This window comes from Sarcophilus harrisii, chromosome 1, assembly GCF_902635505.1.
Source record: "Sarcophilus harrisii chromosome 1, mSarHar1.11, whole genome shotgun sequence".
NCBI lineage: Eukaryota > Metazoa > Chordata > Mammalia > Dasyuromorphia > Dasyuridae > Sarcophilus > Sarcophilus harrisii.
Window position 1 is genome coordinate 160,636,034 of NC_045426.1, and position 13,184 is coordinate 160,649,217.

The 13,184-nt window shown below is 37.1% G+C and overlaps 1 protein-coding gene across 1 annotated transcript in view; it reads right to left on the reverse strand.

Moving 5' to 3' along the window:
• The window catches only part of THBS4 (thrombospondin 4), a 52,917-nt gene that overhangs the window by 29,166 nt on the left and 10,567 nt on the right, over window positions 1–13,184 (reverse strand). Inside the window, exons 3-6 of the mRNA XM_003759415.3 lie at window positions 5,868–6,115; window positions 3,091–3,199; window positions 793–875; window positions 234–285 (exon numbers count right to left, since the gene is read on the reverse strand). Coding sequence (XP_003759463.1) covers window positions 234–285; window positions 793–875; window positions 3,091–3,199; window positions 5,868–6,115 — 492 coding nt within the window. The remainder of the gene's footprint in view (window positions 1–233; window positions 286–792; window positions 876–3,090; window positions 3,200–5,867; window positions 6,116–13,184) is intronic.

Sequence of the window (13,184 nt, forward strand, 5' to 3'; positions counted from 1 at the left end):
AATCTTTGACTCTTCATTCTTTTGGATAATGAAGAATTTTATTCTACTTGCAAAAGAGAGTTTTTCTCTCAATTAACTCTTCTCCTGGATTATGTGCCAAGCCCTGGAGGTCCAGATCAATGAAGACTCCCCCAATCTCCAACAACAAATTCAACAAACATTTTCACTAATTGGCTCCTAGGATGCATCTTAGTTATCTCATTAAATTAGCCAATTATGAGAAAAGCACTTACCACATGCCTGACACTCAGCGATGGTGTTTCGCAAAAAAGAGGTTTCTTTGACCTTTAGAAATAGAAAGATGATTGGAAAACATTATGTATCATGCAGTTGAGGGATTGAAGGATCTTGGGGGAGGAGTAGTAAAGATCTTGGCATTGGCTAAGCTGTCGCCTGTGAGATTTATCTTCCTGTGTCTGATGCTTTGTTGCCCAATGTCAAGAACCATTTCATAGGGTTATAGATTTAAAGATGGAAGAGACCTTCAAGGCTGTTGAGTCCAACTCCTTCATTTTACAGATGAGGAAACTGAGGCACAGAGAGCCTAAGTGATTTTTACAGTCACACAGTGGGTAAATGTCTGAGGCAAAATTTGAACTGAGACCTTCCTGGATTCCAGTCCAGCTCTTTGTTCAATATGCTACTTGGTTGCTTAGAATCCTATAATGATGAGGCTTTAAGGGGACATCATTTAACCTGGGGGCAATAATGTGCCTTGACCATCCAGACAAATATAAATGGTATTCACTTATATTATTAGGAATGTGTCCTGTTCAATGATCCATACCATACCTGCTGCCTCAAGAGGTCTTTTACTTCTCCCAGTAACTTGTTGAGTTGTGTCATCTGGCCCAAGATTTGCCAATTTACGTCTCCTGTGGAATACCAAAGAGAAAACCAACAAGGTAGATTAACAACAGTCTTTTCATTGATCCCCATAGGCTTGACCTAGACTAGCTGGCTCCCCAGAGAAATGGCAAAAGGCCAAAGATTATAATACAAGGGGTCTTCGCCAATTTTCTGACTTACTTAAGTAATTGTAATGAAGAGGATGATGATGTCAATTATAACAATGAGTTTGTACAAAATTTATCCAGGTTATAGAAATAAACCAAACACTATTCACAATGCAAATTCAATATTTAGACTGTCAAAAATAATGTCACCCACATTGATCTCACAGAGAACTTTCATCGAATCTCCAGATATTATTTCAGAGATGTAGTCCTTCAATTAAAAAGCATTTATTATGAACCTACTATATGCCAGGTATGGTGCTAGGTATTGGAGATGCAATCACAACGATCAGAATTGGGGTTTACAGGCATATTAATAACCTAGATGGGAGGTGATAAGGGTCTGAATTTAATTGGTAGCTGTGTGGAGAGAAGGGGGCAGATTCAAGAGATGTCTGGAGGAGGAAATGGCAAGATTTGACAACTGGTTGTTTATGTAGTGGTTTGGTAGAATAAAGGATTGGAGTAACTTGATCTGTGAAGGTGTGTTTGGACTGGAACACCTTTGGGCATCTTTCAATCCCTGATTAGAGGGAGTACACAGACTGGGAAGGAGGCTTACCTGTGCTTGATGAGGGCACATGGTCACTTTACCCAAGGAAGCATTCTAAACAAATTATGGTGCGTGAATATAATCAAATACTATAATGGCATAAGTAATATGAAAAAAAATGTTTATAAATAGCTATGGAAAGATTCGTATGAACTGGCAGAGTGAAGTGAACAGAATGAAAACAATTTATCCTATAAATAACATCAATATTATAAAAATGAACAGTTTTGGGGCAGCTGGGTGGCAGAGTGGATGGAACACCAACCTTTAAGTCAGAAGGACCTAAGTTCAAATATGACCTCAGACACTTAACACTTCTTGGCTGTGTGATCCTGGGCAAGTCACTTAATCCCAATTGCCTCAGCCAAAACAAACAAACAAAACAGTTTTGAAGGTTTGTATGAATGGATAAAGAGTCAGATAGCTAGTAAGTGTCTGAGGGGCAGAGTTTGATTTCAGGTTTTCTTGTCATTAAACCCAGAACTCTATTTACTGTGATACCTAGATACTTCTGGCAGCAATTTAAAACATATGCAGCATAAACACAAAGTGAACAAATGCAAAGAAGATAATTATAAGATGATTTGGCTCGATGTCCTACAGCAAAGAAATGGAGGTAGGAGATGGAGTATTGTGTATGAAGTACAGAGTGAAGGTCATTTGGACTCGATTAAAGCATCCAGGAGGAGGAGTCATGCCCAGTGATCCTATAAAGCTAATTTGGAGCAATAAGGATAAACAGAAGAGTTTATATTTTATACTCGAGGCAATAGGAAACTGGTGGAACTCACTGAACAGGAGAGGTTCATGATCAGATGTATGATTGAGGCAAATTAAGTGTGAAGGATGGTAAAAGCCTTGAGGCAGGGAGTCCAATTAGGAGGCTGTTTTTGTTGTTTATTTGTTGTTGTTTATTCTTCCTTTTCTAAGAGGACCATTAATATTTGGAGGGGGATGTTTTGATTTTCAAGTGAATTAAATATAAATGAAAAGAGGCTGGGCAAGTGGTGATGGAGACTTTGATCTTTTTAAACGAAGGTCTTTCCCAGATTTCAGTTGCTCTGAGGCAACACCCATTCAGTGATTTAAGATGAAGTAAGAATTGAGGCAAAAAAAGGACCTAGCTTGCCTTCATAAAAGAAACACTCTGGGAGGGCAAGACCCACAGGATTTCAGGCCAGACCACAAACAGTTGCTATTTACACTCACTCTGAGCCAACAAAACCTGCAAATACTGAGTGAGGCAAATGACTGAGGCTATTATTGACCAATTGGTGAGTCAGTGGGAGGTGATAAGGGCCTGATTTTAACTGATAGTTGTGAGTAGAGAGAAGGGGACAGATTCAAGAGAGGTCTGCAGGAAGAAATGGCAAGATTTGACAATTGATTCTCTCTGTAGTGCTGTGGGAGAATAAGGAATTAGAGTAGCTTGCTTTGTGAAGCTGTGATTGGATTGGAACATCTTTGGGCATCTTTCATATCATGATTAGAGTGAATACACAGCCCGAGAAGGAGGTATACCTGTGCTTGATGTGGGCACATGGTCACTTTGCTGGAAGAAGCATTCTTGGAGGCTGGCGACCTGGAACAGCGAACCTCTCACAACCAGCTTTAGTTCTTCCAAAGTATCCTGGCAGGAAAAACCATCCATGTCATTGATTTTTGGCACAATTCTGAGCAAAGCTGCACTCAGTCACGATGTGGTAGCCCAGTGACCACAGTGAGGTTTACAGGCTGTGATTAAAACTTCATACAGTGGGCAGGAGAAGTGTTTTAGAGAATATGCTACTATTTCACTGTCTTACCAGAGAAAATTCCTGAGGTTTCCTGTCCAATGAAAGAGAAGGCTTTAAGGATTTGGACCCATGCCCAAAAGATAGTTGTGTCCAAGTGAGTGAGAGCCCCAAACCATAATCTTTTCAGGGAACTAAGGGGGACATCCTTCTAGGGAAGTTAGTGTCGTGGAAAGAGCAGTGGAGTCGGAGTCTGGAGCATCTGGGTTCATTTACTAGTTGTGTGATCCTGAACATGTTTCCTAATCATGCTGAATCTCAGTTTTCTCATCAGTAAAATGGGGATAAGAATAGTATCTACTTAACTGGACTTTGGTAAGGATTAGCTAAGTGACCTTCATTTCCTCTTATATCTTCCTAACCTCACCTAGGGAGCAATCCCTGGTAGCAAAGAATACCAAAATCACTTTGTAAAACAATTAAGAACTATAGAAACATCAGTTACTATTAAAGCAATGGGAACCAAATTACAGTGTGGAAGGAACTCTGATTAAGAAGAATATTGTACAATGAAAACATTTGGGACTATGGGATCTGGGTTCAAAATCCTCTCTGCCATCCACTTGCTGTGTGACTTTGACTATCACTTAGCTTCTCTGGGCCTCAATTTTTTCATCTAGAAAATGAGGGGGATTGGTCTAAATGACCTCTAAGTTTCCTTCTAGTTTTAGATACTATGTTAGGTACACCTTGGGGACTATGTTATTTGATTATTTCAATCATGTCTCATTCTTTGTGACCCAAATTAGGATTTCTTGGCAAAGATACTGGGGTGGTTTACATTTCCTTCTTCACTTCATTTTACAGATAAGGAAACTGAGACTTGTCCAAGATCACACAGCTAGTAAGGGTCTGTCACATTTTACTCATCTTTCTGACTTCGGGCCCAGGACTCTACTGTATCATCTAGCTGTCCTGATGGGATCTTCAGGGAACTGCAAAAGAAAAACCTGAGTAACACAACAAACTATGGCTAAAAACTCTGAGTGAAAGAAATCTGTGTATTACGGACTGCAACTGACTAAGAATTTGAAATGGATTTTTGTGAGAGAGTTATTCAACAGGCACTTTCCTTTCATTTCCCAAAGATTCCTTTTTTCCCTTCTGCATTAATTTCCCAAGTTTTCTAGGTGGGTTTATGAGCCAGAGATGAAAAGAATCATCCAAAGTGTACTTGGGTCTTTCATGCTCTGAGTGTCTCAAGGGTTACATTAATTTTATTCTTTTATGTTGCCTACATGCTTAATGGAGGAGGTTTATAGAATATCAGACAGAGGCATTATTGTACTTCTACTAAGAGACAAAGATACTCTGGTAGTTTGGAGGATTTCTTCAGAATGCAGTTGGATAAAGAAATCTTGTAGAAATTTAGTTTTCTAGGAAGAATATTCATGAGGGTCTTTCTTTCCACTCTTAATTACTGATGTCACAGAATATTAATATCTTTAGGCTGATGGACATTGATCTCCGATTTCTTCCATGAAATAATTATTGACTTCCAGGTTAAATGATTTAGCTCATCATGGGATTTTGAATGAGGGTTAATTTCCTACCATCCCTATCTTCCTGAGCTTCTTCATATAGTTAGGCATTTTCTGTTCAGAAGAGTTTTCCCTGAAAGTTGTCTTCTATTGTTCAAGAATATATTTGACCCCAGAGTAAGAGGAATCATTTTTATCTTGGTTCATTGGATTAAAGGACTATAAGTTTATAGGAAATCATCTAATCTTACCACCTTATTTTACAAATGCATAAACTGAGGCATAAAGAAAATAACTGAATTTTATCCAGGATAGCTAGACAGATAAATAGCTAGAACATATATTAAATGTTTAGTATGTGTCAATTACTGTGCAAAACCCACACAGTTACTATGGGGTACTATAAGTGGCAGAATTGGAATTTGAAGTTAATATTTTTGTTGTCTTCACATATGGACAACTTAAAAGATGAAAAAAATCACGAAAAACAGTAGAGAGATGCAAAGCACCTCAGAGGCCATGGTGTCTCTATTTCTACCCCATATTTAATGCAAGAAAAAATTACTCAAAGTAAAGTTGCAGGGTAAGAAATGTGAGATTATTTCATTCTCTCTGTCTCTGTCTTTGTCTCTGTCTCTCAAAAATGCCCTATACATAGAACTATTTGTGGTTATGTGGTTATGGTTAAATGAAGAAATTAAGGCCCACAGAGATTAGATGGCTTGATCACAGATAGTAAATGGCAGACCAGATTTGAATTCAGATCCTGGATTCAAATCCAGTACTATGCATGATACAAAGGTTATGTAGTTGACTGGTAAAGATATTGTAAAGTAGACCTTGGAAGTTTCTTGCTTGTTAGAAATTAGAATCTCAATTATTACTACATTTACTAAGTTTTTTTCCCTCAGCTCTTTACTTTTAGTTGGTCATACATTTTATGTATGTATTTATTGAACAAATCACTGTGGTGTGACTTCAGTTTATGAATCTCCCTTGAAGGAACAGATGCTGTTCTACTTACCTGTGCTTTCCTTTGAAATGTCCTCAGTTCAACGGGCTCAGAACTGTGAGAGAGCCCAGAGAATGCCCTGGGGAGATCCTGGATGGTGTCCACCTGGTTACAGTCCAGGTAGAGCTCCACAGAGCTGGATCCTCGCTGAAAATTGCTCAAGCGAAGGAGCAGCCTGTGGCGTTTGCCATCAGCCAGCTGGATGTTGTTGAAGACCACCAGGTGTATCTTCCCATCAGCCTTTAGGTAACGGAGGATGGCTGGAACAAAACACAAGTTAATTATAAGGAAGAGAATTATTCAAGGGAATACTCCTGCATCAATCAGAGATGGAGGGATCATAGGTATGTTGGTTATCCTCTTATATTCAATGAAGACACCCTCTCTTTTTCAACTAAAAACTCCATCCACAAGCCAATGATCTGTAAAGTCTAATGAAACTGTATTTTTCTTGATAGCTCTTGTTTTTACATCATTTTCATTTTCTTTTTAAGAAATTACACTGGGGCAACTAGATGGCACATTGGATAGAACAATAGCCCTGAATGTCAGGACGACCCGAATTAAAATACGACCTCAAATATTTAACACTTACTAGCTGTGTGACCCCAGGCAAGTCTTAACCCCAATTGCCTTGCCCCTCCCCCCAAAATTACATTTTTTTTTTATTGTGAGCTTAGCAAACATAAATTATATTTCAATATTCAGAAAAAAGCCAGAAAGGAAGATTACATAAGAAACAGAACTTTTGATGTATAGTTTGTTTTTAGAGAAATAGACATAATAAATTTTACAAGGTAGTAACAAAATTGCTTTATTTATTTGTGTGCCCTTCTGTACTTTTTTTGTTTTCTTCTGGGTACTCCCTCTGTCCATACTTGATAATTCACCCATTGTAACACAGAATTAAAAGAAAAGAGGGAATAAAAGGTAATTCAGCAAAACTAACATTTCAGTCAACTCTAACATTTCATACAGTGTTCCATACACATTGTCTACCATCTCTCTGAAGAAGGAAGTATATATTCTCATGTATTCTTCAGATAAAACTATGTCATTATGACTGCTCAGCTTTTAGTTTTGGCTTTTTTCTCTCTCTCCAGTTGGTTCTTGTAGCCACTGGGCATTGTTTTCTTGGTTCTGCTTCTTTCACCTTGTATCAGTTCAGATAAGACTGACTGACAAAGTTTTGACTAGGGAATTTAATCTCAAAATTTTTTCCAAAGATGCCAAAGTTCTGTTTTAAAATTGCCTCAAGAGCAGCTGTCCCTAAATGTTCTAGTGTTGCTTCAAACTCAAGAGGTTTAGAAATGAAAATTTTATCTCCACTCCCCAAATCTATCTAGTTTCAAACTGCCTTATTTGTATTAAGGGTACCACCCTCCTTGCAGTCACCTAGGCTAAAAACCTTAGTGTCATCTTGGTGTCTTTCCTTTCCCTCACATTTCATTGTAAATAAGCTGCCATGTCTTGTGGATTCTACCTCCACATTTCCTCGTTTTTCTGCTGTCTATTCATGCTGGTATATATTTTTTAATATCCTGGCTCAGGTTCATGTTCTTATCTTCTGGACAACAGAAATAATCTGCTGACTGGTTTTTGTACCTCCAGGCTCTCTTCTGTCCATCTTACTTTTCATACTATTTCCTAAGTAATCTTTGTTATGCACAAAATTGATCAGGTTAGTCTGTCATTAAAAAAAAAAAGTTGGTGGTTCTTCATGCTGAAAATTTTGGTTTGTATCCTCCAGCTCCGCTGTTTAAAGTCTCAGTGACCTTGAATAAATCATTTTGCTTCCTCTGGACCTCAGTTTTCTTCTTTGTATAATTAAGGGGCAGAACAGATTGACTTCTAAGTTCCCTTTCAGCTTTCATTATGTGATTCTATTATTTAAAGCAGTGGTTCTCAAAATATGGTCTAGAGAATCCTGGGGATCTCTGAAATCCTTTTAGAGGATCTACAAATTCAAAAATAGTTTTTATTTCCAATATGGTAAGTGTCTATAAGTATAATCCAGATAAACAAAAATGCTTTGGCGATATCCTCAATAATTTTTAATAGGATAAAGATACTGAAAACAAAAGTTTGAGAACCACTGACTTAAAGGATAAACTTCATTCTGGTATTCAATGCTTTCTACAATTTGGCTTCAATCTGCTTTTGTAACTTTCTTTCCTCCTTTATTCTTCATTCTGTCAGTCAGTCACATTGAGCTTCAGTTTGCTGGTCAAGTCCTCCCTCCTCCAACCTCAGTGCAATTGTAGCATGATTTTTCTCAAATTGTGCATGGACTCTCCACACATGTCCAGTTATTAAGATTCAATGGCCTTTCCCATAAACCCATATCTGATTTTTCTTCTGCTACAGGTGAAGCTTCCCTCCTCAAATCTCTTTTGAACTCATCTGTTCATTTTCTTGTATGATAATTGCATTACTGCCTGGTTCCCCCATCTCCTCGCACCTAGCATAATAATCATGGCTAACAGTGATATAACATTTAAAGTTTGCAAAATGTCTTATTTTTGTAGTTATAACATCTTATATTTATAGATAAAATATTTATAATTGTATTTTATCCTTGCAACAGTGCTGGGAAGTAAAAATACTATTATCATTCCCATTTTATAGATAAGGAACCTGAGGCAGACAGAAATTAAATCACACAGTCAGCAAGTTTCTGAGACTGATATTTGAATTGAGGCCTTCCTAACTTTAAGTACAGTATTCTATTTATTCAGCTGCTTAGCTGCCTATAAATTATACACAGAAAACCCTTAATGAAGGTTTGAATTGAGTTATTCTTTGACATTTGCCACATTTGTTCACTTTTGATTTTTCTTAAAAAGTTCATTCAAGGGGGCTTTAAGTGCCTGGTATGGACAGAGAATTATATTATGTGCTGGAGTAGAAACTCAGTTTAAATAAAGCAGTCTCAGCCCTCAGACCTTTAATAGCAAGCTGCAAGGTCTTCAGATTTGGGGCCCAGCTAATGTGGACTTGAGACCACATTATGGGCCCAGAGAGAACAGACACCACTAAGAGACTATGACATATGGTGGTAATAAAAATAATCAACACATGCGATTTGAGTCTGCACCAGGAACTCCTGTGTGGCAACATTGCTGAGTACTTAAACTCGGTTTAAGCTGTAATGCCTTTTCCCAAGGAATAATAGGCATCCATTGGCTGGCTCTGCACCTTCCAGCCATCCAGTGAGACTCAAGGAAGGTCACTTTCCATTCTCAGGACTGCCAGACACATTGCTTAGAATAGCTCTATGCTGAGGTCGGACAATATAGCTGAAGAATAGTATCTACTCTCATAGAGGCAATTTTTGACTATGGTGAGAGTCCAAATCTTGTCTGGCCAGATTGACTGTGACCAGCACAGAAGCTACAGTCCTGTGGGAATCTTTTTTATTTTTATTTTGTTGCTATGTGATTTTTTAATTTAAAAATAATTTCCATTAATATTTATGTTTCATATTAAAATATGTTAAGAATATTCCTTGAGAATTCCTTGAGAAAGGAATTCTGTTACAAATTCATATGCATAGTTGAACTAAAAAAAGTTGCCAATATAATAGAATATTTTTTTCCAAATGTCTTTTTTTTTCTCTTTTTGCAACTACTGGGCATGATTTTTGGCACACTCTTACGTTGCAACCCATTTCAGAAGGTCACTCATATTCACATTCTTTGCAGAACTCCATTCCAAAAATTCCAAAGGAAATGTGCTGAGTTTTTATATAATATGGGTAACATGAGCTCAGCATCAGACAGTTAAATCAAATGCATTGACACCAAGAAAATCCTTCATAGGGTCACTTTATCCTCTCCAGGCCTAGATGATGGCTAGAAGCTGCCAAGATTTTGTCCCTGTGGTAGTTCTTGAAAAAACAACCAGAGGGAAGGGTTCGCCTGGCTCTCCACTCTTTAGACTGAAGCTCTGGTGCTATCCTGGGAGGGCTTGGAATAGTAAATAAGCCAGTTTGACTGGGAGAAAGAGTAATATATAAAAAGGCTGAAAAGGCAGGGTAGGTCCAGCTTGTGAAAGGTTTTAAATGTCATACAGAAAAATTTATATTTCATCCTAGAGGCAACAGGGAGCCACTAGAGAAACCTTTACAGACTCGATACAGCCTATGTTAATATTAGTTTATGTCATTTAATTTGTAGAGCACTTCTACAGTCTTTCAGAACTGGTTTCAGAGTATAAAAACTCAGGTTTATAACCTGGACAGCTTCCTGAAAGTGGAAGAGACAATTCATAACTACATACTTTTCTTGACTACACCACAGAGCCAATCTATCTTCACATGCTCTCAATGGGTAGTGGACCTCTTCCTATCCCAGGGGTAAAACAGTATCTTTTGTGATAGACACTCAGCAAAATGACTCACTTCATCACTTATGCTTGATTTTGCATTTTGATCAAGAATATACATTTATTTCTTTAAAAAAATTTCTGACAGTCCTTGCCATCAAAGAACTTATATTCTATTAAACAGGTATAACCTATTTATGGCTAAGATAATTGACTGCCTGCCTTAGGACATGAGTTTTCCATGATTGGATTAAGTCTTTGGGGAGATAGTGTAAATAAAATTCAAGCTTTGGTAGATTTTGTATTGCTTAATTCAGAGATCCCTTTTAGTCATGAAACTAAAATATGGTCTTTCTTTGAGAGATATTAATAATTGATTTTATTATATTATTAATAGTAATTCATAATCATCACTTTCATTTGATCTTACAACAATAATGCAAGGCCATTAGGGTAAACATTATTTAAATTTTATAAATGAATAAACTGAGGCTCAGGGAAGTAAAATGATTTGCTCATGGTCATATGTACATACATACATAATACATACAATGGTAGAACCAGCATTTAAATTCTTATCTTCTGACACTAAATACAATTTTTTTGATACCAAAATAGATTAAGACTGATTTTAAAGGGAAAATTGTTTGTTTCTGTGTATATAAATCCATAGAAAACAATGTGTAGGCCTGTTCAATCAGTTCCTTTCAAATAACACAAATTCATCAGTAAGAAACTCCCCTAATTAACCATTTAAAAAACCTTACCCCAGAAGATTTACTTAGAATTAATGCAAAGGAAAGTAGGCAGAACCAGGAAACCAGATACATAATGCCTCCAACCACCCAAGTAAAAAGAATAATAACACATCAAAACCAAACACTATGTTATTATAATGACCTGCATGGTTCCAAAGAAGGTTTATGAGACTACATCTTCTCTTCTTTGCAGAGCTGGGGGACTCCAGTGTGGAACATAATGCATATTTTTAGATTCAGTTAATATATTGATTAGTTAGTTTGGCTAAACTTTTAAAAAATTCTTCTTTATAAAGGAGTCATCAAGGATGGTTATAAAGGACTCATCCAGAGTCATCAATCATAGTAGTGGGGGGGGGGGGGAAGAAAAATAATAATTATTCTTCCTTTTCTTTTCTCCCCCTAAGAATAATTATTCTCCCTCTTTTCTTCTCCATCTTTCTAATTTTATATTTCATCTCAGCACATATCCATGGGCTCCTGTAAGAAATCTGAGCAGGAAATAAGATTTCCTTAATTTGAATCCTTACAATTCATTGCTCTCTGCTTATCTGGGACATTAGGCCTTATAATAGATGGATCAATTCTTTTAGAGGGGTAAATCAATGGGGAAAATCAACAGAAGGTGAACCCGAATGGTTTCTACCCCTTTGGAAGTAAGGGAACTAAATGAAAGCTGTCCAAAGAACTGGGAGCACTCTCTTTGCTCCACCCCACCCCAAACCCGGGTCTTCACTCAAGGGAGCACCATGCTTTGGAAAACAGGTACTGGGTACAAGTGTGTTTCTTCAGCTGTGAGTTAGTCAGCTCTCATTTCCTTTGTTTTGTTCCTTACAAACCAAAGGAGATTTGCGCAGCAATTTTACAGCTGCTCACCCTCAGCTAGAAGGAAGATGCAGTTTGCAGGTTCATAAGCACAAAGATCAGATAAAAAAAATAAGGAAAATCACTTTAAAAATCTTAAGTGCTATATAAATTGTGGTTATAATAATAATAATACATTTTAATTACATATTATAAAATATGTATGTGTATATCATAAGGATACCACAGAGATATTCTTTTAAAACTGGATGTCAGGAAGTAGAACTTTGGAAAGAGTATTGAGTTTGGGGTCAAACAGTGTGAGTTTTAATTCTGGTTCTGCCACTAATTACCCATGTTCTTTTTGCTAAGTTGCTTAATGACTCTGGACCTCTGTTTCCTCATATGTAAAATTAGATAGTTGTACCATAATAAATCATACAGTTCTAAATTTATCATCCAGTAGTTATATAGTCATAACTGTAGACTAGAGAATTAGTTTATCAGTTCTGATTTATCAGATGAGAAAATATAAACTACTTTGCAAATCTTAAATTACTATATAAATATTAGCTGTTATTATCATTATTATTTTTAAATGCCTACCACTTGGCTAGATTTTACTTTTTCTATGCATTTTTCTACCATTGTTAGATTCTAGAGGAAAAAAAGGAAATGTGGAGCTGAATTACCTGGGATAGTTAACCTAAAATTAATTGCCTAAGGTTATTGAATTGTGAGGAAAGAAATCTAGAGGAGTCCTGAGGTTGTGAGAGGTTGTGGGAAGAGAGGGTTTTAAGCATAGGATAGTTTTTTGACTTTGGGGTATAGTCCCTTTTTTGGGGGCTTGTTTGGGGGCACCTTGATCTTCAGTCTTGCAGCAATCCTTAGGAGAAGCCAGAGACTGCATCCAACCTTGGAATCTTTGGTGATGATACAGTGAAAACATCTGGTGATCAGCCAAGGGCTAGAGATGAATTTTTCCTTGATTTACCAGACAGGAGTAAGATAACTGCGGGGTGAGTCCCACCCCTTTCTCCATTGGACTTTGAGACTAGAATACTGAAAGTTTTTTTCACTAAAAAGGCATTAGTTTGGACCTAGGAAACAAGATCAAAGGCTGTGAGGGTGAGGTAAGATTTCAGATCCACCGGGAGTTATGGTTGTCTGCCATTCCATCATTTAAAAACTAGCATTGTTAATTTCATTATCACTGTAGTCATGAATCTGGGAAATTTCAGTTTCTGCCAAGGTATGGCACTACTTCCCTAGACTCCAAACTCTATATTTCATTAGTTTTAATTCTCTTTTATAAAAATAGACTCTGATTTATATAGGGCTTTTATGTAATCCTTCAAGTCACTTTAAGTTGGAAAGATTAGAATCTCCATGGGATGGGGGCTGAGCCATGAGAGACTAATATATTATTATATTTATTCAT